Below are 26,925 nucleotides of genomic sequence, written 5' to 3' on the forward strand. Positions count from 1 at the left end.
AGATACTCCACACAGAGAGGCTCATGGATGTGTTTTGATCACAAGGCAAAGCCAGGGTCTTGCAGACATCCAGGCTGTATTTATTATTTCTGTTCCTTTATTGTTCATGTGTGCATGTACATGGGTGTCATGGCTCCTGTGCAGAGGTCAGAGGACAACTTGCAGGTTGGTTCTCTTCTTCTACCACGTGGGTCCCTCTGACCAAACTCAGTTCCTCAGGCTCCGCAGCCTGAGGGTAAAGCACCTTTACCCTCTGCGCCGCCTCGCTGCCCCCAGCCCCTGCTTTTGGTTGACACCTGAGAACAATACAGCTGAGACCCTGCATTGGTCCTCCTTTTGGGTAAGAAGTTTAGGGGCCTCACCACCGCACCTCCAAAGCCTCCTTCCCCATGCAGAGCAGCAGCTGTGTCCCCAGAGCAGCAGTACACCATTGCCACTCCAGTCACCCCAGCCAGTGACTGCCCCAGTTCTTGGGAGGGACAACCATTCTGGCATGTAGACCCATGTCCCGGGTGGTGGCTTAAAATTCTGCACAGGGACCCTGTCTGCACCAGGAGCCATGGGGACACTCAATTGTCTGTCGGGGTGTATGCTTGAGTCACTGCTGGCCCAGGAGGCTGGGGTCCCATGCGTTCTGTCTGACTGAAATGGTTTCAGGGGCTGCAGAGATGGCTCATGGGTAAAGATAGTAAAAGACCCAAGCTCGATCCCAATGACCCCCCCAGTGGAAGAAGAGAACAGACTCACAAGTTCTTTGAGCCCCACATGCAAAGTGGACACATGCATGTAAGAAAATGTGATTAACGGGGGAAACAGGACATGGCTTCGGAGCCTTGGCCCTGTCCCTGAGGACAAGCCCACTGAGCCGAGTGTTGCATGGGACAGGGTCAGCGCTGTCGTTCAGAGGGCCCTCGAGCCTCCTGCCCAGCGGGGCCTCTGAAGCCACCCAGTTCCTCTTAGCAGTTGCCTCTCTCTGGGAAGGCAGAGTGGCAGTCCCCACCCTCCGACTCTCCGTGGAGTTCCCTGTGGCAGGCCACCCTGAGCCCTGGGTGCTGAGTGGTTCCTCCCACACTTTAGGGATCCCGTGGAGTCGTTCATGTTAGGCAGCTGCTCTGATTTATACTTTTCTCAAATAACTTAACCCCTGGTTCTTTGCCTAGAGAACAGTTGTGTGTGGTTTGCTGTCTGAGGGTAAACCCACCCCATCTTTCTCCCCGGCCCAGGGCTAGGAAGGGTGGCAGCCGGTCTGTCCGGGGATTCCTGGGAGCTGCCTTGGTCGGGTTCCTGGTCTTCTGGCCTCAGAACAGATCTGGCGAGCTGTCGGCCTTTCTCAGTTACTATAGAGAAGAAATTATTTGTCTTGCTGTTCAGGCCTCTGAAAATAATAGATTACATATTTGGAAGGGCTTTCTTTTTATTTATTTATTTTTTTATTTTAGATCTGGTTAACGTGAGATAGAAAAGTTGCCCCGGGGATGACATTGTTTGGTTTGGGAAGTATTCTCTTGGTTGCCGGGCAACGGGTGCTTGGAAACAGGAGTGGACTGCGTTGCCCTTGGCAACTGTTGTTACTCAGCAAACAATGAAGGCTGGGCACGCGGCGCCAGAAGCCTGCCCGGTTCCCATCCAGCATCTGCATGTGTTTTTTCTGATTAGATGATGTGGGGGTTTGGGGAGCGGCAGGTAGCAGGCGTCTGCTGGGGTCTGCGCTGACGTCACTGTGCGCGCTGGAGTTGTTGCTCAGCCCCGCTGACTCTGACTTAAGTTTTTGGTGGAATTTTAAAGAAAAATCTAATTCCTGGTGTTTCTAGAACCTCGGTCAGGGCCACCCCGATGGCAGACAAGGTGGATTCCGCTCAGGACTGGCTGGTGTTGGAATCCGAGCCCGGCGCCCGGCGCCCGTGCTGGCATCCCGTCTAACCCTGGGAGCCCAGGGTGACCCCACAGGGCATGCTGAGATGCTGGGGGCAGCCTCGCTGACAGGTGCCCCTCGCAGGCCGCTTTCCAGCCCTGGCTGGATCAGGATCAGACCCATGACCCTCCCACTCTTGGCGGTGGCTGGAGATGGGGACTATTTACCAGGGCCGGTTGCTGAGGTAAACACTCGCCCTCCCACCGGAGCTCGGCTGGCTGGCGACACATCTGCCTCCCTCCTCCAGCCGCCCTGCCCCCATGGGAGGAGGGCTATAAATCGATACCGTGGATCAGGGCTGGGTCGTGGGGAATTCTCGTGCTTCCACGGTGTCCACAGGGCCTGTCACTAACCCCCTCCTACAACCCGCCTTTCAAAAGACACCCATTTGATGGCTGAGTGGAGGCTGTCCCCAGCCGTTTATGCAAGTGACTCAGCTCATGTCTTGGAACATTTAAAGGCGTTACAACAAATTTCTCAACTTTCAGGGTTGCTCTTATCACTGACTGTGACAGTGTCCTATAAAAAACGGAAGCAAGCTCATTGGATGGAAAAGTAAAGGGCAAGCCATAAGCTCCACATCACATATCACGGTTAGGATCTAGTGGGCTGGGTGTGTGGGGATCTCCAGTCACCCCAGCACTTGGGAGGTGGAGTAGAGGTACCTGGAGTACACACCCAGCCTCCCCGTGTCATGGGTTTGGGGCCAGCCTGGGCTGTGTGAGGCTCGTCTTAAATGGGAACAGTCCAACAAAACATTGTTATTGTTGTTGATTTTTTACATTTTCTATGTTTGGTGACTCTATGTGTATGTGTGTGTACCTGGGCATGCCACAGCTCACCTGTGTGGGCCAGAGGGCTGCTGTTGAGAGTTGGCTCCCTCCTTCCATCATGCAGGCCCCAGGGAGCGAGCTCAGGCAGTCAGGTTTGGGGGAGTGCTGAGCCATTCCACTGGGCCTGATTTTTGTTTTTGAATTTCCTGTGAAAACGCTTCTTCCAAGTCAGGCTTTGCCAGTTGGGTAGACACTGGGTCGCAAAGCGCCCCCACATGCCAGATGATGGAGTCCTGTGTGATTTCCAAGGGCCTTTTCATCAGTGTGCATCCAGGTGGGAGTCCCTGCACAGGACTCTGGTCGCTCTACTCAAGTGTGGGGAAGCAGGGTGCATCCAGAGAGCCGGCCCATCACTGGCACAGTCACATGATCAGAGAGGGCCAGCCAAGAAGATGCTGTGAGGCAAAAAGGAAGACCAGTGAGCTGTGGTCACCGCCCACAGGCAGGGGGACCCAACAGTGCCTCCTGCTCCACCTTCTCCCTGGCTGTCCCAGCTGCCATCGGCCTGGTCAGGATGTGGTGTTCAAGAGTAAGGGATGATGAGCCAGGGCAGAAGCCTGAGGGACAGGAGCCAGGTGAGCAGGAGGAGTGATAGGCCAGGTGGCAGCAGGCATTGGCCCCAGGCAGGCTGCCCCTCGGCAAGGCCAGGCTTCAGGGCCCAAGGCTCCAAGCTGTGGAGGGGCCCCGGCTAGGGTGAGCAAGCTGAGCTCAGGGCCCCAGACTCCACAAGGGTCCTGTCTTTGCCCTCAAGGGTGACAGTGTGATGGAAGGAACACAGGAAGACAGTGAGGAGTGAACATGCTTGGCCTGTGGCTGTCAGCAGGGCACCCCATCCCCAGGGATGCTGCGGGCATCCAGGGGTGCCCTTCCATACCTCACAAGCCTTCATGGCCCAACTGCAAGCCAGTGCTGCTCTGAGAAAACCTCTCATGGGTGCCAAGATGGGGTGTCCTGGCCAGCCGGGCTCCTGTGACCATTCACTCAGTTAACTCACAGTTCCTGTGACATGAGCTGACTTTCAGAGCTCCCCTTGTTATTTTGTTTGTCTGTTTAAGATTTAACAGATTTTGTTTTATCTGTGTGTTTGCCCACAGTGAATGTCTGTGCACTGTGCACATGTGTGTTGCCCATGGAGGTCAGAAGAAGGCCCTGGACCCCCTGGAACTGGAGTTCCAGACGATTGTGAGCCGCTGTGTGGGTGCTGGGAACTGAACCAGGTCCTCTGCAAAAGTGGGCAGCGTTTTTGAGCCAGGGTCTCACTCTGCAACCCAGGCTGGCCTCAAACTCATTATGTGGCTCACGCTGGCCTTGAACTCACAATCCTTGCAGGGATAGAATCCTCCTGTCTCAGCCTTCCGGGTGTTGAGATGACAAGTAGGAGCGACCACACCCCAAACGGCTTTTGTTCCTCTCAGGGTTGACCTGGCCATTGCTATGTAGCCCAGGCTCTCCCCAATGGAGTTCCTTCTTGTCTTATCTCCTGAGTGCTAGGATGGCAGGTACATATAGCTCTAGAAACCTCCAAAGTGAGCAACTGAGGTCACGATTTTCCTTCAGGACAGGGTGGGAGCAGGAACCAGAGCCGCTCACCAGTCCTGCCTCATGCCCTCAGTTCCTCATCCGGCCTCTCAGTGCTCACACTGGGTCCGCAGGTTGTCACTTCTGCCTAGCAGGCTTGCCCAGTCTGACCCCACCCTGCTCACCATGACCACTGGCTGCCCCTACCCCACCCCACTGCCACCTTGGCTCTTGACCTCTGACCCCCCAAGAATCCTGTTGCAGCTCTCCCACCCAGGCTTGGGGCAGACTCCTTATGATACAAAATTTCATGTCCTCTCAGAGGCCATGGTCCTCCATCCCCTGTCCCTCTCCAGCTAGCCCAGGGCGCCCATGATCATTTGTGTTCTGTTGAGATGGTTTCTCACTATGTAGCCTGTGCTGGCTTTAAACAGCAATCCTCCTGCCTCAGCCTCCCCAGTGCTGGGACAGCAAGTGTACACCACCACACCTGGCACTTAGGACTGCCTTGTCTGGTGCTGGGAAGGGCTATCCTCCACCACCCTGCACTGGCTCTCCATCCCCTGAATCGCCACAGAGAAAGGGAGCTGGCAGTCTGGGGCGTGGCCATCCCAGGCATAAAGAGGCCAGGCCTGCCTAATATGGCTGCCACCGTGCTGGAGGTGGGGACCTGGGGACAGGATTGGGTATACAGCAAGACTGAGTCACCCGCCAGCCCAGAGATGCAGGGACTCCAGCACCAGGGCTTGTGGGAAGCAGCAGGTCGGGAGAAGAGTCCCCTTTGGGTGGCGGCACTGAGGGCGGAGGTCTGGCAGGTAGCCAGCCCAGCCATTGGGCAAGGTCAGAAGTCACCTCAGCTCAGTGCCCTGAGCTCTGTGTGCAGTGAAAGCCAGGGCTATCCAACTTCCCGACCCAGGGTCCAGCTCAACAGAGAGGGGTCTGGGTCGGAATGGCCATGTCCTGGGAGTGGTTCAGCCATGTCAGGTGGGGAGTGTGTGCTGGAGCATGTCTGTGTAACACTTCTGCAACCCACTCCCTGAGGGCAGAACACTGTCTCCTCCAGCCCTGCCCCAGCCCCCAGTCACCAACATGGTGGCCTCAGGGCACACTGACCCAGGGGTGAGTTTACATTCCCCATGTTGACACAAAAAAAATGTGGCTCCCCATTCAGACGAGATAAGGTGTTGTTAATGACTCTGCCTTTGAGTTGCTGAGATTGAGGTTCTTTTAAGTTGATACAGACCAAAAGTTTTTTAGTCTGGATGGTAGGTCTGATACAGAGGGATCAGAAATGGCTACTTAGGAGGCTAAGGCTAGCCCAAAATAAACTGTAATTAGGCCTAGTATTTGCAGCATGCCAGCCTCCCACAGTCGTTGAAATTTTAATGTCACTCAGCTTCTGCCGGCACAGCTTCTTCCCAAGACTCCTCCTCATGCCCGAAACATATCTGCACACATACACACATACATATTTACACACACACACACACACATACATACACACATACACACACATATACATATTTACACACATACATACACACATACATATTTACACACACACATGTATGTACACATACATACATACACACACATACACAGACACATACATACACACACATACATACACACATACACACATAATTTACACACACATACATACATACACACACATACACACACATATACATATTTACACACACATACATACACACATACATACATACACATACATATTCACACACACATACATACATTACACACATACATACACATATACATATTTACACACATACATATACACACACACATACATACGCACACACACATATATATATTTACACACACATACATACATATTTGGTTTTTTGAGACAGGGTTTCTCCGTGTAGCCCTGGCTGTCCTAGAACTCACTCTGTAGACCAGGCTGGCCTCGAACTCACAGACATCTGTCTGCCTCTGCCTTCTGAGTGCTGGGATTACAGGTGTGCGCCACCACTACCCGGCTTGTTTGTTCTATTTATTGTGTGTGTGGGGGGGTGTCTGTGTGTGTGCTATGGCATACGTGCCGAAGGACACCTTACAGCCATCACTGGGCCCTAAGGATTGAACCTGGGTTGTCAGGCTTGGTGGGAAGTGCCTTGACCCACTGGGCCCTCTGTAGGCTGGAGAGAGAATGGGATCTGAAGGGTCACCGTGCAGAAATAGTTGCACTTCCAACCAGAAACCCCACTGATGCCAAAGACTGAACTGCAGTCGGTCGACGGGCAGTTCCATCCCAACACCCCAAAAGCCAGGTGTGGAGATGGGTGTCACACACCTGGCATTGCAGCCCTGGAGGAATGGAGGCTGGAGGGTCAGGAGTTCAAGGTCAGCCTCAGCACTCAGTGAGTTCAAGGCTCCTGGAGACCCAGTCTCTGAAAATCTAAGAAACAAAACAGAAGTGGAGTCAGGCACCCAAAAGCCCAGCTGAAGGAAAGATCATGGGGTGCCTGATAGGGACATTGGCTGGAGTACCCCTCTCTCAGATCTGTCTCCTCTCCCTCCCCTCAGTGTGTGGGTCTCCTTGTGGGTTTGGCCTCTGGCTTCAGATGACCAGGAAATGCTGAGTCTCTTGTCCTCCCTGGGTGGGCCTGACCCTGGAGGTCTCACTTGGGGTGGTTCTGTCCGTGAGGGACCCTGGCGCTTCCTGGGGACATGTGTGACTGTCAGGATGTGAGCCCAGGGTGGTCACTGCTCAGCACTCTCAACCCTGAATACTTGCTAGAATCAGTGCAGGGGCGTGGGGGACAGAACCGAGGAAAGAGAAAGCCTAGGTCCACAGTGGGAAGGAGACACACTTTCTGACAAGAAGGGACCCAGTGCAGCCTCCAAGGCCACCTCCCCAAATGCCAGCGTCACCTTCAGGCCCCACGCAGCCCCCTCTTACAAGCCGCCATTGCCCAGTGTCACACCTGGGCCACCTGCTCCTGAGACCTCAGGTCACAGGAAATCAGGGGGACTTGATCAGGAACACGGAGGCAGGTCTGTGGGGGAGCTGGATCCTGGGTCCATCTGACTGGATCTGTCCCCTCTCGATCAGAGCAGGGATGCAAATTGCATTCTTGGTAGGTATGGCCTCAAGTGCCATCCATCAGATGCCACCAAGACAAGACTAAGACCAACGGAGGACTGATTCCCCCAAGGCAGAACTTAACCAGCCAAGCTCCATCCTCATGATTCCAGGTGTCAAGATGTGATGGGGCCACAGCTTCCCTGGACGGGTGGACAGAGGAGGGGTGGGGATAGAAGAAAGAGAGAGAGAGAGAGATTGCTTAAGGTCACAGTGAGTCAGGGCAACCAGGAACCCAGCCCAGAAATGGCTCGCAGCCTCCCGCCCTTCCTTGCCTGCCCACTGGTTGCTAGGCAATCAGAGAGTTTTCCTATAAACAAAGGGCGCTTCCCCAGCAGATCCACCTGGCGCCAGTCCAGCCCCAGCCAGCTCACTGCAGCCTGCGACTGCCCCTTGGAGTCGCCTGGAGAAGGCGACTCCTGGCCACTGTAACCTGCACTCCAGCCGCTCTGCTGGGCACTCGGTCAAGTTCAAGGGCAATGCACGGGGTGCATTTGAGACTGGCCTTGGGGCACTTCAGCCTTCTTCTCTTGGACCATTGACCAGTGTGTGGCAGAGCTGGGCCACCAGGGAACCATGATCTAGGCTCAGGGGTGCAGGATGACAGGGTGCTCACGGCCCTTCTGGCTGTTGGTTGCTCTCAGGCTCCTCACTGGAGACCCGCCGGGAGAGGAATTGGTGTAAAGACAGGCAGAGAAGCTGAGGGCCCGTGAGGAAGAGCTCAGCTTGTGCCATTGCTACTGAAGTCCCCCAAACCCTCACACAGGCACGCGTGCGCGCACACACACACACACACACACACACACACACATGCATGCACCCATGCTGCACACTCATGAACATACACTTTCGTGCTCGCACGTGGGCTCACGCGCAGAGGCACACACATGCGGACACACCTAACTGGCAGTTTATCAACCTTGGTATGCATCTGCATCCTTCCCTTACTAAATGGGGACCTTTAACATTTTCACTTGAATCAGACGCTCCCTGGCCTGTCCTCCGCACGGGCATCACTCGGCCTGGGCTTCAGGCAGAAGGAGGAGAGGCGGGGTCACTTGAACTTCAGCTCTGGGGTACTTGACAGCCAACCCCACAGCCTGGGCAGCTACTGAGTGAGTAGGGTAGTGCATACAGTGTGGATCCCCTGAGTGCAGGGACGGAGCAAGACCCGGCCTGAGCCCTCAGGGCTGGTGGCTGTGTGCTGGGCCCACAGAACTTTCCTCTCGGAAGCCTCATGCAACCCTATAGCAAACAGACGACCAACCCACTGGCCGTTTACCATCAGGGACTCACAAGCCCCTGTCGCCCTGGAACTCAGGGACCCGCCCCCCTGGCCCTTCCTCATGCTGGGACCAAAGGTGTGGCCACCACACCTGGTCCATGTTTATACCTTGTTTCTTAATATTCACATGCACAGGGCTGGGCTCAGTGGGTGGAGTACTCGCAGTGTGAAGTCCCGCTTCTGTCCCGGCTCCACAGAAAGCAGGTGCCGTGGCCCACACCTGTCACCCCAGCACTCAGGAGGTGGAGGCAGGAGGATCAGAAGCTGGTCAACCTCAGCTACATAGGGATTTGGTTTTTCCAAGACCGAGTTTCTCTGTGTAGCCCTGTGTCCTGGAACTCACTCTGTAGCCCAGGCTGTCCTCGAACTCTCAGAGATCCGCCTGCCTCTGCCTCCTGAGTGCTGGGATTAAAGGCGGGCACCACCATGCCCAGCCTACATAGGGTTTGGGACCCAGCTTAGGCTACATGAGACCCTTGCTCAGAACTAATGTTCTCACAGTCTGCAGTTCTCATTCATTTTCTGAGGAAGAACACTGGAGTTTTGGTTCTTGGCCAGGGTAAGACAGCCGCCTGAGTGGGCCTGTGCTCAGACTTGCCTCTGAGCCTCTCAGATGAACCCCGGGACAGGAGCTGGAGCGAGAGGGGATTTCAGTAGGCCTGTTTGGAGAGCCGCTGAGGTGTCTTATTCAGACATGGAAGCAACTGGGTGTTAAGTCATTTCAGACATTCTTGTGAGACTTTGGTGACAAGTTTTATTTGTTTGACACAGAGTCTCACTCAGTAGCCCAGGCTGGCCTAGAAGTTACTTTGTAGCCCAGGCTGGCTTGTGAACTCCAGGAACAGCCCGTAGCCCCAGCACATCTTTGCATTTCATCCCACCACCGCTGGGTCGCCAAGCGTGTGCGTAGCTTTTTAGAGGGTTCTGGGGTGCGAACTCAGGTCCTCGTACCTTCAGGGAAACACTTTGCTGACTGAGCCCTCGGCTTCAAACGCTGGATTCATTCATCGCTCCCTTACTCATTCCTGCGTATGTATATACAAGAAATTTTTCTTACAAAGTATTTCTGTTTTGCTTTCGTAGCCAAGGGTCTGATATAGCCCAGGCTGGCTTCAGACGCCTTATCTTGACCACCTCATGCTCCAGCCTCCACCTCGGTCCAACGCCGCTGTGCGCCCTGCGCTGCGTGGCTCTGGTGCCATCTAGTGCTCGCCCTGGGCAGCGCAGGCGGGCGGGAACCCGGCGGGCTCATCCCTTGCGTCTTGGGGGCACACTCTTTTAACCTGTGTGTCTTTAAACAACAAACAAACAAAAAAGGCATTAGGGGCTGAGAGACGGCTCAGCGGTCACGATCGCCGTCTGCTCTCCAAGAGGACCTGGTTCCGTTCACACCCAACTCGGCGTGGTGCGCACACACATGTAGGCAAACGCCCTCACGCGTGAAATAAATAAAACTTTTTAAAATAAAAAATAAATAAATGACTTTAGGCAGGCAAGGTGGAGGCGCCAGCACCGCAGAACTCGGTAGAGGGGGCAGCAGATGCGGACTGAGGCTTGCCTGGGGAAACCCTGCGATAGAGTTTGGCGGGAGGCTGGGGGTTGACCGGAGGCAACAGGAACAAGAAAGGCTGTAGGGCAGCATAGAAGCCCGGGGAAAGGCGCAAACCCCAGGCCTGTTTAGTACATGGGCTCCGAGGACTTGAACTCAGGTCCTCACTGTTTGTGCGGCGGCAGGAGCTCTATCCATGGAGCTGTCTCCCGGCCTGTGGCCAGGGTCCTTCAGCCTCAACTCTGATTTAGAAGCGACTGCAGAGTTTGGTCCCCGGGGATCCCAGGGTGTGTGGTCGCCTCCTCACCATGGCTCTCTTCCTCTCTAGGTCTGAGCATGCAGAACTCCGAGGGCGGAGCAGATTCACCAGCATCAGTGACTCTGCGACCTGCAGCCCAGCCCGTGCCAGCCTCCCCACAGGTGACGTGCCCGCCGCCGGTTCCCCGCGCTCTCCCTGGTGTTTGAAAGGTGCCACCAAAGGAACCCTGAGAACCACAGAAGTGGACAGGGTTCTTCGGATGGCACCTCCTCTCCCCCTTTCTACCTTCCTCCACCTTTCTCCTCCTCCATCTCCTCCTCCTCCTCCATCTCCTCCTCCAACTCCATCTCCTCCTCCGCCATCTCCTTCTCCTCCATCCCCTCCTCCTCCATCTTCTCCTCCATCTCCTCCTCCTCCATCTCCTCCTCCTCCATCTCCTCCTCCTCCATCCCCTCCTCCTCCATCTTCTCCTCCATCTCCTCCTCCTGCTCCATCTCCTCCTCCAACTCCATCCCCTCCTCCGCCATCTCCTTCTCCTCCATCCCCTCCTCCTCCATCTTCTCCTCCATCTCCTCCTCCTCCATCTCCTCCTCCTCCATCTCCTCCTCCTCCATCCCCTCCTCCTCCATCTTCTTCTCCATCTCCTCCTCCTCCATCTCCTCCTCCTCCTCCATCTCCTCCACTCCCTCCTCCTGCCTCAGCCTCACCTTCTCCTTCCCTGAAGGCTGGGGTTGCTGATATTCATCTCACCCAACCTAACCCTAATATTTGTAGTTTTGGAGGGTTTTGAGACAGGATCTGATGGAGCCTGAGCCTCATTTATATGGTGCTGGAAATGGTAGCCAGGGTGCCGTTCATGTTAGTCAAGCTACAGCCCCACCACACTATCTATCTATCTATCATCTATTTATCTATCTATCTATCATCTATCTATCTATCATCTATCTATCTATCTATCTATCTATCATCTATCTCTATCTATCTATCTATCTATCTATCTATCTATCTATCTATCTATCTATCTATCTATCTATTTTGAACGAGTTCTCACTCTGTACACAGACTGGTTTCAGATTCACAACTAATTCCCTTGCCTTGGCTTCCTGAGTGCTGGAATCACAGGTGTGTGCCTCCATGGTGAGGGGGTATGCTGTATGTGGGCACACACCTGGGTGTAGTGTGTGGTTGCCAGGGAGAGGGTGTGAGGCCTCTTTCCCTCTCTACCTTGTTCTGCCGAAACATGGTCTCTACGGAGTGGGCGAGGCTGGCAGCCAGAGCCCCCGTGGCCTGTTGTCTCTGCCTCCTGGGTGCTGAGGTCACAGGGACTGGAAGCCACACTGGCTTTTTGTGTGGGTTCTAGGATTCGAACTCATGTCCTCAGCTTGTACAGTAAGGGCTCTTACCCAGGGCCATTTTCACAGCGCTTCTTAATCACTCTTTTTTTTTTTTAGATTTATTTATTTATGTATGTATATGAGTGCCCATCTGCACGCACGTTTGAATGCCAGAGAGGGCATCAGACCCCATTATAGATGGCTGTGCACCATGTGGGTGTTGAAAATTGAACTCAGGTCCTCAGGAAGAGCGGCCAGTGCTCTTAACTGCTGAGCATCTCTCCAGCCCCGCCCCCTCACCCTTTAATTGAGGTGGAATTGGCACAATATAAAATGAACCACGTGAAAGCAGACTAGTTTTTACTGTAGTCACGGAATTCAGCCATCCTGTCTCTCTAGTTCCAGAACATTCCATCGCTGCTCCCCAGTCTACCCCCCTCGGTAGCTGTGCATCCCTTCCCTGTCCTGACCGACATCCTGTCTCTGGGTTCTCCTGTCCTGGAGCCCACACCTGTCCTCAAGGTCCCTCCATGCTGTGGCGGGTGTCAGAGCCCCGCTTTCTCAAGTGTGAGGACAGACGCCACAGCGTGTCTAAGTCACGTGTTGGGGTCCCTGCAGTGGCCTGCGCCCCAGTGGTGTTTGTCTGGCTGTAGCTCACAATGGTTGGTCCCTTACTCACTGGCCCAGGCAGTCATGGCAGGACCTGGCTTGGCTTGCAGTGACATCCTTGAACACTAGAGGGCAACGTGCCCTCTCTCAGTCTCTCAGCAGCACTTAAAAAGTGGGGAATCACAGCCCCCTGTGTTCCCCTCCCCGCTGCTACCTCTGCCCCACATCTGGTCTGCTTCCTACATCCAAAACAGCCAAGATACTGCTCTGGCCAGTAAGGGACAGAGTAGGGACAGGGACCTCTGCAGGAGATGACCCACCTCCTGACCCTAGCTCCTGGGCCTGAACTTCATATTCCCAATGGAGTGTTCCCATGAATGCCCGTGTATATGTGGCTTTGCATCCCCATGGCCCTGTATCTGCATCCCCAAGGGTCCCTGTATCTGCATCCCCGAGGGTCCCTGTGTCTGCATCCCCGTGGGTCTCTGTGTCTGCATCCCCGAGAGCCTGTGTCTGCATCCCTGAGGGTCCCTGTGTCTGCATCCCCATGGGTCCCTGTGTCTGCATCCCTGAGGGTCCCTGTGTCTGCATCCCTGAGGGTCCCTGTGCCTGCATCCCCGTGGCCCTGTGCCTGCATCCCCGTGGGTCCCTGTATCTGCATCCCCGTGGGTCTCTGTGTCTGCATCCCCGTGGCCCTGTGTCTGCATTCCCGAGGGCCTGTGTCTGCATCCCCATGGCCCTGTATCTGCATCCCCGAGGGTCCCTGTGTCTGCATCCCCGAGGGTCCCTGTGTCTGCATCCCCGAGGGTCCCTGTGTCTGCATCCCCGAGGGTCCCTGTGTCTGCATCCCCGAGGGTCCCTGTGTCTGCATCCCCATGGCCCTGTGTCTGCATCCCCGTGGGTCCCTGTATCTGCATTCCCTTTGGTCCCTGTATCTGCATCCCCGTGGGTCTGTGTCTGCATCCCCGAGGCTCCCTGTGCCTGCATCCCCGAGGGCCTGTGTCTGCATCCCCGTGGGTCTCTGTGTCTGCATCCCCGTGGGTCCCTGTGCCTGCATCCCCGAGGGCCTGTGTCTGCATCCCTGTGGGTCTCTGTGTCTGCATCCCCGTGGGTCCCTGTGTCTGCATCCCCGTGGGTCTCTGTGTCTGCATCCCCATGGGTCCCTGTGTCTGCATCCCCGTGGGTCTCTGTGTCTGCATCCCCGTGGGTCCCTGTGTCTGCATCCCCGTGGGTCTCTGTGTCAGCATCCCCGAGAGCCTGTGTCTGCATCCCTGAGGGTCCCTGTGTCTGCATCCCCATGGGTCCCTGTGTCTGCATCCCTGAGGGTCCCTGTGTCTGCATCCCCGTGGCCCTGTGTGCTAATGCAGTGGGAGTGGGACAGCCAAGCTACGTGGTTCTCAGTGGGTCTTCCCCAGTGCTGATCTCCAGTGGGTTTGATTGTCCCATTGTCTGTTGCAGAGGGTACTGGTTCAAGCCGCAGGCTCGACTCCCAAGGGGGCACCGATGCAGCCACTCACCCTCCCCAGAGTCCAACCGGTGCCACCACAGGTAAGGACACCCCTTGAGCACCTAGTAGTTGTGAGCAGCCTCTGGCCTACGAGCTGTTTCCTGTCATCACTAGTATCTACAGTCACCAGAACGTTCTGGAAGCTCTGTTGAAAGAAAAAATTCACTTACCAAGACACATGCAACAAGTGAAGGGAAGCAGTTTCTCCACTGGAAGTTCTGTAACAGCCAGAGTGATGTGTGAGGAAGGGACAGAGTACCAATAAAACTTTATTTACAAAAAGGCACAGGGCTTGCCGGGTGGTGGTGGCGCACGCCTTTAATCCCAGCACTCGGGAGGCAGAGGCAGATAAATCTCTGTGAGTTCGAGGCCAGCCTGGTCTACAAAGTGAGTTCCAGGACAGCCAGGGCTACACAGAGAAACCCTATCTGAAGAAACCAAGGCGGAGGGGAGTCCTAGGGCTAAGTTGCCTTTGCTCCTGAGAGAGATGCCTGGGTGACTGTGACTGTTGGAAGACCAGGGACGGTTTCCAGGGTCCCCAGAAAGCACCAGGGGCTCTAAGGGGTTGAACCGTCTAAAAGAGAAACAGCGGGCGTGGTGTCACACACCTTTAATCCCAGCACTAGGGAGGTGGAGACAGGACCTCACCATTCAGTCTGAGGATCCATAGAGACAGAACCCAGCCCGCTCAGTCTGGGATTTAGAGAGGGAAGAGTCTCTGTTGGCTGCTGCTCTGATCTTTCAGCTTTCACCCCAATATCTGACTCCGGGGTTCTGTTGTTAAGACTAATTAGGGCCACGCTTCATCTGGCGCATGCCTCCCCCTGACCTGTCTCCTACTGGGTCCAGGCTTCCTCTCCCTGGGGACTCCACACAGATCTCAGAGCACTCAAGTTGTGGGTGGGCCACTGTAGTCTGGGACCCCAGAAAGCCGTCACCAAGACTGCTGAGATGGTGTTCCACAGACTGGCTGAGGAGAGGCTGAAGTTTGGGCCACAAAACTGGACATCCAGTATATGCATCTGCTGGGGGCTGAGCTGCCCGCCACGTGGGGGTGGGGGTGGGGGTGGAGGCCATGGAGGGGAGGTGGGAGGTGGGTGGGGTGAGGGTGGAGGTGGGACGTGAGGAGAGGTGGGAGGTGGGTGGGGGTGGGGCAATGGGGGGAGGTGGGAGGTGGGCAGGGGTGGGGTGGAGGTGGGATGTGGGTGGGAGTGGGGTGGGGGGGTGGGGGGGTGGGGGGGTGGTCATGGGGGGGAGGTGGGAGGATGGGGGGGTGGTCATGGGGGGGAGGTGGGATGTGGGGAGCTTGGGCATAGGGGAGGTAGGGTGTGGGTGTGGGTGGTATCACAGGTGCTGGAGCAGGTTTGCCTTTGTTTCCAGCCTGGCCCCCATCTCTCCCACCCCTCCAGGGGACCACACACCCTCCGTCATAAGTGAAACAGGTAGCTTTCCCCCATGGCAGCCTGGTCCCTGGTCCCACCCACATGGAGCAGAAGCTGCTTAGCCACCTCCTAAACCAGGCACAGCACCGCACTTAGGAGGTGGAGGGTCAGGAGTTCAAGGTCATCCTCGGCTACATAGTTCAGGGCCAGCCCGGGCTATATGAGGCTGCCTCAGAGATAAACAAATGGATACTTAGGTACATACATAAGTCACTAAGCTCCATGTCCATGGACTCAAGCTGCATCACCCCCCAGCAAGGCCCTGTGTGACGGCACCCACTTGTGTTACAGGTGCAGCATGTGTACCCCGCGCAGGTGCAGTACGTGGAGGGTGGGGACGCAGTCTACGCCAACGGAGCCATGTACGTGTTCCCCGTGGCCCGGTCCCCACAGACTCTGGACTCCCCTGCTCTCTGTGGGACTTTCATGGAAGCGTTTGAGCACATCCACACTGTCATGTCCCTCCCTGTCCTGGGGTCCGAGTTCAGAACCACGGGCCTTGGTGCTCTTGGCTTCTAGAAAACTCGATAAAAATATCAAACCAAAGCCACAGTCCCCTAGAGAGCAATGGCCTGTGAACTTTCCCTCTGGGCCATTTACAAAGCTTATTTTCCAGTTTTTAAGATGTTCTGGAACTTTCTAGAATTTTCTTCTATCCCTCTTTTGCGTGTGTGCATTTGTGTGTGGTGAGGATGTATACACTGTGTGTGCCTGTGGATGTGCCTATGAGTGCATGTGAGTGCAATGCCCATCAGACCAGCAGGGAGAGTTAGGGACCCTGGAGCTGGAGTGACAAGAGGCTGTGAGAGGCTGTGGGCTGCCAAGTGGGTGTTGGGACCGAACCTGGGTCCTCTGCAGCGGCGGCGGCGGCGGCGGCGGCGTTGGCGGGCCCTCTAGCCCCGCGTCTTCTTTCTTCCTTTCGCTCTCTCTCTCTTTTTTTTTTTTTAAAGATTTATTTATTTATTATGTATACAGTGTTCTGTATGCATGCATGCCTGCAGGCCAGAAGAGGGCACCAGATCGCATTACAGATGGTTGTGAGCCACCATGTGGTTGCTGGGAATTGAACTCAGGACCTCTGGAAGAGCAGGCAGTGCTCTTAACCTCTGAGACGTCTCTCCAGCCCTCCTTTCGCTCCCTTATCAGCACATATTTCTTATAAACTGATGGCTCTCTCTCCCACAGCCGAGCGGCCTATGCCTACAACCCAGACCCTCAGCTCTATGCCCCCAGCAGTGCAGCATCTTACTTTGAGACTCCGAGTGGCGCTCAGGTGACAGTGGCGGCCTCCTCCCCACCGGCAGTCCCCTCCCACGGCATGGTGGGCATCACCATGGATGTCGCAGGGACCCCCATCGTGTCCGGCGCGGGAGCCTACCTCATCCATGGGGGCATGGACAGCGCGAGACACTCCCTGGCCCACACTGCGCGCTCCTCGCCTGCCACGGTATGTACCAAGGCCCGCAGCCAGCGGGTCGTCCCGCAGCCTCGGCATCCACCACTCAGGTAGGAGGGACCAGGTCGGGGTCCTGCGGACGCTTAGGCGCCGCCGAGGGACAGAGACAGCAGGCAGGCAGTGTGCTGGTCCCTTCGCCCCACTTCCCCGCTAGGGAAAGACAAGGCCCTGAGGGTGTTGGGGAGCACAGCCCCTGCTGGAGGCGCTGCTGTTCCGTTCTCACCTGCGGCCTCCCAGGGGCCTGCCCCAAGGAGAGGATGCGCCTGTCAGTGCAGGGACACAGCATAAAGCTCTGATTTGGACTTCGGGGGTTTGGGGGGAAAGGAGAATTAAGACAGGGTCTTGTTGTGTAGCCCAGGCTGGTCCGAAACTTCCCCTGTAGTGTAGGCTGACCTCAAACCCACAGTCCTCTGCCTCAGCCTCCCATGTGTCCAGCTATGTCTGGTTTTGATATTTATTGATATTTTATCATTTTTTTAATTGCCACACAGTCACACCCACTCTTTGATGCAGAACCCTGCAGGACTTGATGTGTGTGTAGGTTCCTGAATTCTCATGGCACATACCCCCCCAACCCCCTCCCCCAAAAAACCCCACCTGCAATGCTGGCAGCCGTGGATCTATGGAACTCTTGTGGTGGTTTGACACTCGCTCGTGGGCTCTCAAGCGGAGTCTTGAGGCTGCCCCCGGGCTGGTTTCCTGCCCTCAGCATGTGGCGGTCAAGACCCCTTGATGTGAGTCCACAGTTCTTTGTGTCCCCAGCTGAGGACTTGGCTGGGAACACCATGAAGAACTCAGGCTGTGCACTCAGGGTGCTGTCTCCCCTTCTGTGGGGGCCAGGGTGGTAAACGCCTCCAAGTGGGGTCACTGTGCCGTCTTTTCCCATTTCCCAGCGGTCCATTGAGCCGCCCTGTCGGGGGTAAGAGTTGCTTCCTTGCCAGCACTTGGAGTTGTCGACATTTTTTTTTCTCCATCCTGGTAGTGGAGCCTCCCTGGTGGTAATTTGTGTTTTCTAGCTGGGAACAGTAGACAGCCAGTGCTTGGCCTGTGGTTGAGCGTTACTTGAACAGTCCGCTTACGGCTCAGCCAGGCTGGTGTCTTCCTGCTCCTGAATGTGGAGAATTCTTTACGTCCCAGAAACAAATTCCCATTAGATACATAATTTGCAAACATTTCCTGTGTCTGTGCTTTCTTTTTAAACTATTTAAAAAATAATTGGGAGATGGCTCTGTGCTTAAATGTGCAAGCACGAGGAGGACCTGAGTTCGGATCCCAAACTGCATGTGAGTGCTGGGGAGGCGCACCCGGAATTCCAGGGTCCCTGGAGCAAGCTCTCTAGGGATGAGCCATATCTGTGAGCTCTGGGTTTGATTGCGAGAGTCTACCTCATTGAATACAGTGGAAGAGCAACGTAAAATGTAATTCCTACTGTGGACCTCATCCTCCACACGCGCACGCCAAACATTCACACCAGCTCCACATGTTGTCTTCTTACAGCCTTGTTGACTCTGTGTGCAGACTCGGTCTTCCTTATTTGGATGCCTCATAGTTTTCTGTAGCAAAGGGTATCTTCAGCATCACTCTGGGAAGCTCTAGCTGCCCCATCCCTCTGTCCTCCCAGGGTCTGTTGTTGTTATTATGGGTTGATGACCTTTCTGGGCCACTGTGAAGTCTGTGTTCTTTGTCATGGTGAACACTGCATTCTGTGGGCTAGCCACGAGCCAGGTGGTGTTGACGGACACACACACACACACACACACACACACACACACACACACACACCTGGTACCAGGTCAGATGTTTGGGGTTTTCTTGCTGCTAATAGCGTTGTTGTTTGATGAGGGGTCCAACCAGTTGCTGCACACTCTCTGCTGCTGCAGGGAGTTTTGATGTTTCTCTCGAGTTCTGCCCAGGTATCGCCACTTTCCTGGGAGGGTGGACGGTCCTGACTTCACCCTTGCCTTTTGCCTTGCTGAGTGTATTTTAATGTTGACTGCGTGTGGGGAGCTCACAGATGTGGCATCAAGATTCCATGTTACAGATACATTTTAAAGACCTGCCTGTCCTGAGTCTGAGCGTGGTGTCAAGTAGAGCGATTCACAGTGAGGTGGGACAAGGAAGGACCTCCTTGCCCAGCTGTTTACTTCTGTGAGGACAGGTTCCTTCTGACACTGTCCCTCTAAACTGGGAGGGCAGGCAGGATGCAGAGCAGGGGCCTCGCCACCTCTAGAACCTGAGATGGAGGAGATCCTGCACAGATGTAAATGTTGAGGTCCTCTAGTTTCCTGATAACTAGAGCAGATAGCTTTTCTTTATTTTAAATACTATTGATAGTGAACTGTAATGGGCCAATTATTTTTAAAAGAGAGAATACATAGATTTAATTGTTCCACTCTAAATTCTGTGGGAAATGTTGATAGGTGTAGTTCCTTTTTGTTGTTTGAGGGGTTTGGGTTTTGTTTGGGGGGGGACACATCTCACCGTTACCCCAGGCTGGCCTCCTTCTCACCATCTTCCTGCCTCATCCTCCCAAGCACTGGGTTGATGAGTGGCGCCCTACGCGCACGCACGCGCACACACACACACACACACACACACACACACACACACACACATCTGGCATGATAAATATAATCCTTAAAAACAAAATTTGGGCCAGGTGTGGTGGCCCACACTTTTAATCCCTGAACTCAGGAGGCAGAGACAAGAGGATCTCTGTGAGTTCCAGGCCAGCTGGGGCTGCATAGTGAGACCGTGTCTCAAATTTAAAAATATAGGCAGATAGACAGACAGACAGACATGGGGCCTGGGGAGTAGCTCAGTGGGTAAGGTGCTTACTGAGGAAGCGTGGGGACCTGAGTTCGACCCCCAGGCCCTATGAGAGCAAGGTGTGGAGGTGCACACTTGTCATCCCTGCCGGGGACGGAGGATCCCAGGGACTTGATGGCAAACCCAGCAGAATCAGCGGGCTGCAGGTTCACTCTGTCTCAAAAAAGAAGACAGAAAGTGACCAGGAAAGAGTCCTAGCTACACCCACCTCTGACCTCCACTTGCACGGGTGGGTGAGCCACCACAGTCCCCCAGCTCTCTTTCATTGGGGCCTCAGCAGTTTTTAATAGTGTGACACACTTGTCCCTCACTGTCAACCTCCTGAGTAAGGGCTCCTCTTCCACCGAGCCTGGGGCTGTCTAGGCCCCTCATGGAAGGTTCCAGGAGTGGGAAAGAGCTGCCTGCTGTTCTATTCAGCTGATTCTCACGCAGCCAGCCCGCCACCCTTGCTGCCCGCCACCGCTGCTGCCCGCCAGGCCCTCTGCTGCTGGCACGCTTCTGTCTTCTTGCCCACCTGTGTCCCGTGGTGCCCTCTGTGCCGTGTGAGACAGCCTGTGTCCCGTGGTGCCCTCCGTGCCATGTGAGACAGCCTGTGCCCAGTGGTGCCCTCCGTGCCGTGTGAGACAGCCTGTGCCCAGTGGTGCCCTCCGTGCCGTGTGAGACAGCCTGTGCCCAGTGGTGCCCTCCGTGCCGTGTGAGACAGCCTGTGCCCAGTGGTGCCCTCCGTGCCGTGTGAGACAGCCTGTGCCCAGTGGTGCCCTCCGTGCCGTGTGGGACAGCCTGTGCCCAGTGGTGCCCTCCGTGCCGTGTGAGACAGCCTGTGCCCAGTGGTGCCCTCCGTGCCGTGTGGGACAGCCTGTGCCCAGTGGTGCCCTCCGTGCCGTGTGGGACAGCCTGTGTCCCAGCTCATCCTGGTGTCGCTGTAGGGAGATCACAGATGCACCATGGCTCCGAGGGCCTCAGAAGCCATGGTCCTTTGCTTTTTCTTATCACACTGTCTTTATTGTGTGTGTGCACACATGTAATGTGGCACACTTGTGGAGGTCAGAGGACAGTTTGTGGGAGTGGACTCTCTCCTTCCATGGGGGTCCTAGGGATTGAACTCAGGTCACCAGGCTTGGCGGCAAGCACCTTTACCTCCTGAGCCTTCTCGCCCACCTGGGCTCTCCATCCTGAACATGGTTCCAGGGAGCCTGGTGAGTGAGACACTCCACTGGCCCTTACCTGAAACCCAGTGGAAGCCTCTCCTGTCCTGGCTGATGTTAGCTCCTGCTGCTGGGCCAGGTCACGCTCAACTGGCCACTGCCACAGCCGGGCATCATAACTGCAGGTCTTCTCTCCTCCACTCCACCCAGGTCTTCTACACAGTCACTGCTCCCCTGGAAGCCCACCCTCTCCCCACTCACTTCCCAGGCTCTGTGTCCATCCCCTCCCCTGCTCTGTCCTCTAACTCCCAGTTCCTCACCAGGCAGAGGTGTACACTGTGGCCTGCACCCCATGGCTCAGGTCCCAGAACTCTCATAGTGGCTCACAGCATCTGTAATTCCAGTTGCAGGGGATCTGACACCCTCTTCTGGCCTCTGCAGGTCCTAGGCATGCACTCACCGCACTGACAGACAGACATGCAGGCAAAACACCCACACACATACATTCCAACTCAAGTGAATAACGAGATGGAGGAGGACTCTGGCTCTTGACATGCTCAGTCTGCACATGCCCGAGCTTAGTTCCTGGTGCCTTGCGGCCTGCGTTGGGATGTGATGTCAGCCACCAGTGACTTTTCTCTCTGCTGCTGTCTTGGTCTCTGGGCTCAGGTGCATGGCTCAGGCCCTTGAACCTGCCACAGCTTCACTCACTGTTAACCCCCTGCCGCCACCGCTATCTGGCATTGCTATTTGGATGTTAATGCAAGGCTGGGACCAGTGTGGGCTGCCTGCCACTAACCATCTGATTTCCTTCTCTCCCCCCACCCCACCCCACCCCCACCCCCTCTGGTTTTGCCCTGCCTCTGTACACATCTTCATAGCTTGAAATGGCGATTGAGACTCTCCAAAAAAGTGAAGGCCTCGCCCCCCACAAAGGCGGCCTGCTCAACAGCCATGTAAGTGTGCTGGGGCCCCGGACACCCTGCTCTGTCTGGAGTGCTCACAGGTGTTAGAAAGGCCCAGGGATGTAGCAGAACGCTGCCTTGAAGAAGTTAATGGGAGAGGGAAACACGAGCCAGCAGTCCCAAGCGGCCAAGGCAGAGCCCGCCGGGGCGTTAGGATGTCTGAGGATGACCCCCGCGTCCCAAGTGTGTCGCTGAGGTGGAGTGTGTAGACTGGTGAGATCTTATGAAGAATCAGCTCTCAGAGAAGCGAGAACAGTTGACTGGCATGGTCACGCCTATCAACCAGACAGGAGGGTGGCGGCTCTGTGGGCATGTTGTGCTGCATGGCAAGACCCTGTCTCAAAACAGAGAAGATGGGTCAGGGTGGGCTCAGGGGCCAAGCGTGAGGCCCTGGGATCCATTCCTAACATCACAAAACAGGTGTGGTGGCTCACACCTCACCCTGTCACCAGTGTGCAAGAGACTGAGGCAAGGAGCAGGGGTCAAGGTCACCTCCACAGCACAGCAAATTTAAGGCTAGCAGAGGACTCGGGCGGGTCCAGTTCCCAGCACCTGGGTGGCAGCTCACAGCCATCCAGTTCCAGGGCATCTCTCGCCCTCTTCTGGCCTCTGTGGGCACTGCATGCACAGGGTACACAGACTTACATGCAGGCAAACACCTGTACACGTGAAATAAGATAAATCTAAAAACAGTAATAATGAAAATTTTAAAATGAAGCAAAAATACAACTTTTTAAAGGGGCAGATGGGTTGGGACTGGGTTGCCATGAAGGCACTCAGTTGTGTAGTTTGGCAATGTGAGCAGGTGGCAGATGCAGACACTCTTGACTTTGCTCTGTGATGGAGGCCTCTCTGGGAGTGAGCACCGTGGGCCAGACTCAGCATGGCCAGCTGGGCCTGGAGGAGGGTGGGGCTCCCTATTTGACTGGAGAGCCGAGAAGGAATGCTCTGCCCTCTCCAACACCCCCAAATGCCTCTTGTCCAGTGTATGGGCCCCTTCTCTGTCTTATTTATTTACTAGGAAGCAGGGCCTTGCTTTGTAGCCCAGGCTGGCCCAAACTCCACGTCCTCCTGCCCCAGCCACCCACATTCTGGGATCACTGGCCTGACTGTTGGAGATTTGATTTACTTATTCTTGTTTGTTTATTGAGACAGACGTTCATGTAGCCCAGGCTGGCCTGGGATTCACTATGTATCTGAGGCTGGCTTTGAATGTGCAATCCTCCTGTCCCATACTCTTGAGAGCTGGGACAACAGGAGTGTACCACCACACTGAACTGGGTTGGGCTTTCAAAAACTAAGACCCGCTACCGAAGCCAGACTGGGCTATGGCCATTGATATGGCCTCAAAAGTAGATTTCTCTGAGGCTTCTAACATCTGCTTTTTCTCCAGCTTGATCCTGTGACACCCCTACACACACACACACACACACACACACACACACACACACACACACACCCCACACACAATACCTTCTTGCTGGCCCAGGTTTGCAGTGGACTGTTGTGGGAGGCTGAGTCTCTGGGGAAAGGAGCAGACACTGATCTAGAGAAAAGTCTAGAAGCTTTGAGGGCTTGCAAGGTTGGTGCTGTCCCAGGCAGCCTCTGGCAGGAGGTAATGACAGGGACATTTCCTTCCACCAGGGCCCAACCCCTCCAGGATGAACAGCACCTTCCACTGCTAGACAGTGTCCTGGGGACAGAGCCCAAGGGAGGAGCCTCTGGTGTGTTGGAGGGAAGGGCCACACACCACCCAGGTCACACTGTGAGGGGAAGTCTGGGATTGACCCCAGGCTGGAGCTAAAGGCAAATGGACCACCTCAGCCTGCAGAGCCGGGGAAAGGCAGCTGCAGGGACAGAGCCCCCAAGTTGTTGTGTCTGTGTGACATTCAGAACGTCTGCGGGGGACCACAGGGTGCTCACTGAGGGCTGCAGGGAGCTTGCTTGCTTTCTAACCTGTGTGTCAACAGATGGACCCCAGGCTGCTCCCCCTAGTGTTCACCAAGGTGAATCCTCTCCTGGCCTTCGGGGCTTTGGTAACGTAGGAACAAGGGAAATAGAGGTCAGATCTTTACAGAAACTGCCAGAGAGAGAGCACACAGCTTATTGTCTTGCCCGATGACAGAGCCTGAGAGGGAGAGGAGAGAGCTGCTGGTGGCCGCCGTTGTCCCCAGGGCTGTCTGTGGCCACTGTGGCTCTTGGTAGGGCTTTCTGGAGGGTTAGGACATCACAGCTTCAGGCTAGCTCTTGATCCTTCCAACTAGAGACAGAGGGTCCTGGGGCTCCGTGTCTAGCATGGCCATGTCCCTGGTGGCCTCTGGGTGTTACCTAGCCACCACGATGGAGCCATGCGTCTCCCGTGCTGCCGTGAGGGGACCTCAGCCCCGTCATCTCCACAGTTGGTTTAGAGAGCAGAGACAACTGGAGCAGGGTTAGTGGAGGGAAGGGTCCCAGGAGAAGTCACAGCTCCTCTCTAGCCGTCACTATAGCAACTGCTGGGACCGGCCCCCCATCCGACCACCCATCAAGGGCTGGAGCAGCACAGCCAGGGGCCCCGGGAAGGCAACACTGGAGACTGAGCCTGTGCTCATCCAGCCCGGGACTCCTGCAGGGCCACACTGTGCCCTGACTGTCTACAAAGTGCAGCTCGGCCCTTCCTAACCACCAGGCCAGAAGGTTAAATTGGAAAGATGTGACGTCCTGTTTTGAGTCTGAGATGCAGAAATGATCTGGCATTGCTATGGGACGTGTTCACAGTGGCCAGCTGTCCGTCCGATAGTGTGACAAACATCCCAGGATCCACAGCCAGCTGGGACCAGGCCACACAGACAGGACACAGTGCAGGAGTATGTGGCAGATGAGGCCCAAACACTCACCATAAGTGCCAAAATAGAGAGGAAGAAGCAGCTGCCACCCAAAGTCCTCTCGGCCAGCCCTGCCCCTGAAGGCTCCACCACCTCCCATTGGCACGTGGCCATTGGTGGCTGTTGTGGACCCTACCATAGCGGTGCCATGGTCAGGTCCCAGTCGGCGGCTGTTGTGGACCCTACCATAGTGGTGCCGTAGTCAGGTCCCGGTCGGCGGCTGTTGTGGACCCCACCATAGCGGTGCCGTAGTCAGGTCCCCGTTGCTGTAATAAAGATCATGACCAAAAACAAGCTGGGAGGAGAGGGTTTGTTTCATTGTATGACCCTCAGGTCATGCTCTATCATCCAGGGAGTCGGGCTGGAACCTGGAGGCAGGAGCTGAGGCAGAGGCTGTGGAGGGTGCTGCTGACTGGCTTGTTCTCCATGGCTTGCTCAGCCTGCTTTCTTATAGAACCCAGGGCCAGCAGCCCAGGGATGGCACCATCCACTGTGGACTGGGCCTTCCCCATCGGTCACTAATTAAGAAAATGGGCCGGGCGGTGGTGGCGCACGCCTTTAATCCCAGCACTCGGGAGGCAGAGCCAGGCAGATCTCTGTGAGTTCGAGGCCAGCCTGGGCTACCAAGTGAGTTCCAGGAGAGGCGCAAAGCTACACAGAGAAACCCTGTCTCAAAAAACCAAAAAAAAAAAAAAAAAAAAGAAAAAAAAAGAAAGAAAATGTCCCACAGGCCAGTCTGGTGGGGGCAGTCCCTCGGTGAGGGTCCCTCTTCCCAGATAAGTCAAGGTTGGGATCAAGTTGACAAAAGCCAGCCAGCACAGTGCCTTGTTGGACCCTGTCGTGTGACAGTGGTGACGTGTCACCCCACCCCACATGACAAGTTAGCACTGCCATCTCGGACCCCTGCCCCACGGCACCTTCACCCTTTAAAACGATTGTTGTTTGTTTGTTGGTGAGGGCCTGAGAAGTGCTTCGGTGTGCATGCGGAGCTCAGAGGACAGTTTGCGGGGGTCGGTCGGTTCTTCCTTCCCCAGGAGGGTCCCAGAGACCAGCTCCTTTGCTGACTGAGCCACCCTGCTAGCCTGCCCTCACTCTCAGCCAAGCCCAGAACTGGACCTGACCTCCCGACCCAGCGACCCTGAGCCCCCCCATCGCCCTGCTCTCCCTCCGGCTCTCCTCCTCCCACACCACAGAAGCTCTCCAGCCTTCAGGAAAGATCCGGAATCAGGTGACAAAGGGACACCCGCAGCCCTCATCCCAGAACCTCCCTGCAGGCTCCGTGGACAAGTGTCTCCTCCTCTCCAGGACTCCTTACTCTCAGCTTTGGTCCTGAAGTGTTGTGTCAAGGTCCTGGGGCACCAGCATGAACAGCCCCAGTTCTACCCCTGCCTCACAGAGCTGTGAGGATTTCAAGGGTCCAAGTGGCCCTGGTGTGTGAGAGCCAAGTTCTTGCTGGATTCCTGTGCAGCACACAGGGCTGGATCACGCTCCCTGAGGAGTGGAATGACCCCATGGCTCGGCACTGGGGGCATCGGCCCAGTGGTTCTGTATTCTATCAAGTGGGAGGCCCGTGGATGGCCAGAAGTGACTGAGTTCTGCAGCAAGATGAGAGAAGAAAAGGACACTGTCCCCAGCCGGTCAGAAGGGGCAATGAAGACAAACTGTTAGGCACCAGGAGGAAGTCAAAGCCCTAGCACTCTGTCCCAATGGGGAGGAGAGCCCCCAAGTCTCAATCCTCCTGCCTCAGCCTCCCGCGTTAGGGGATCAGAGGCATGTGCCTGCTTCCTTGTTTAAATTGTCACCTGTCACCCCATTGGGAGAATAAGGACAAGAGCCTGTTCTCTAGGGTGCTGGGGATATAGCTGGTGCACACTACCTGCACGGTACGGACAGCGAGGATGTCTGCTCCTGAGTCACAACACATCTGAGGGGCTGGTACCCTGGCCAGCACCAGCCATGATGGGCTCCTGATTGGAGGGTAGGGTGTAGTTGCGGGCCTGGGTGAGCAGGGCGGCAGGATGACCGGAAGGCCCTAACTCAGTGCTCAGAGATCCACATCCCCTGATCAGTCAGCAGCATTGGCGGCCAACTCCTACTCAACCCCCTGAAGCCCACCTGGTTTGCCCAGAGGTAGAGCCAGCCCTCCACCTCTCCCAGGCTGTGGCCTGCCATCTCTAAAGAGCCAGCTCTTGGTCCTGTGGTGCCAGAAAAACATGCCTGGGCCTTCTCCAAACACAGCATGGCACCCAGCCTTCTGCCCACTCAGCCAGTTACCCTGCAAGTGTGGCACCTGCATTTTTGTTTGG

General features: G+C 55.6%; 1 protein-coding gene across 3 annotated transcripts in view; it reads left to right on the top strand.

Annotated features, from left to right (window-relative positions):
- The window catches only part of Rfx2 (regulatory factor X2), a 60,745-nt gene that overhangs the window by 19,770 nt on the left and 14,050 nt on the right, over positions 1–26,925 (top strand). For 2 of the 3 annotated variants that reach the window (XM_059252058.1, XM_059252059.1), the window contains exons 2-6: positions 10,538–10,629; positions 13,870–13,959; positions 15,652–15,722; positions 16,546–16,807; positions 21,672–21,746. In XM_059252058.1, the coding sequence (XP_059108041.1) occupies positions 10,546–10,629; positions 13,870–13,959; positions 15,652–15,722; positions 16,546–16,807; positions 21,672–21,746 (582 nt within the window). In that variant the 5' untranslated portion in view covers positions 10,538–10,545. The remainder of the gene's footprint in view (positions 1–10,537; positions 10,630–13,869; positions 13,960–15,651; positions 15,723–16,545; positions 16,808–21,671; positions 21,747–26,925) is intronic. The other variant, XM_059252060.1, reaches the window with a different exon arrangement.

The sequence above is a fragment of the Peromyscus eremicus genome, unplaced genomic scaffold, assembly GCF_949786415.1.
Source record: "Peromyscus eremicus unplaced genomic scaffold, PerEre_H2_v1 PerEre#2#chr22_unloc_1, whole genome shotgun sequence".
Classification (NCBI taxonomy): Eukaryota; Metazoa; Chordata; class Mammalia; order Rodentia; family Cricetidae; genus Peromyscus; species Peromyscus eremicus.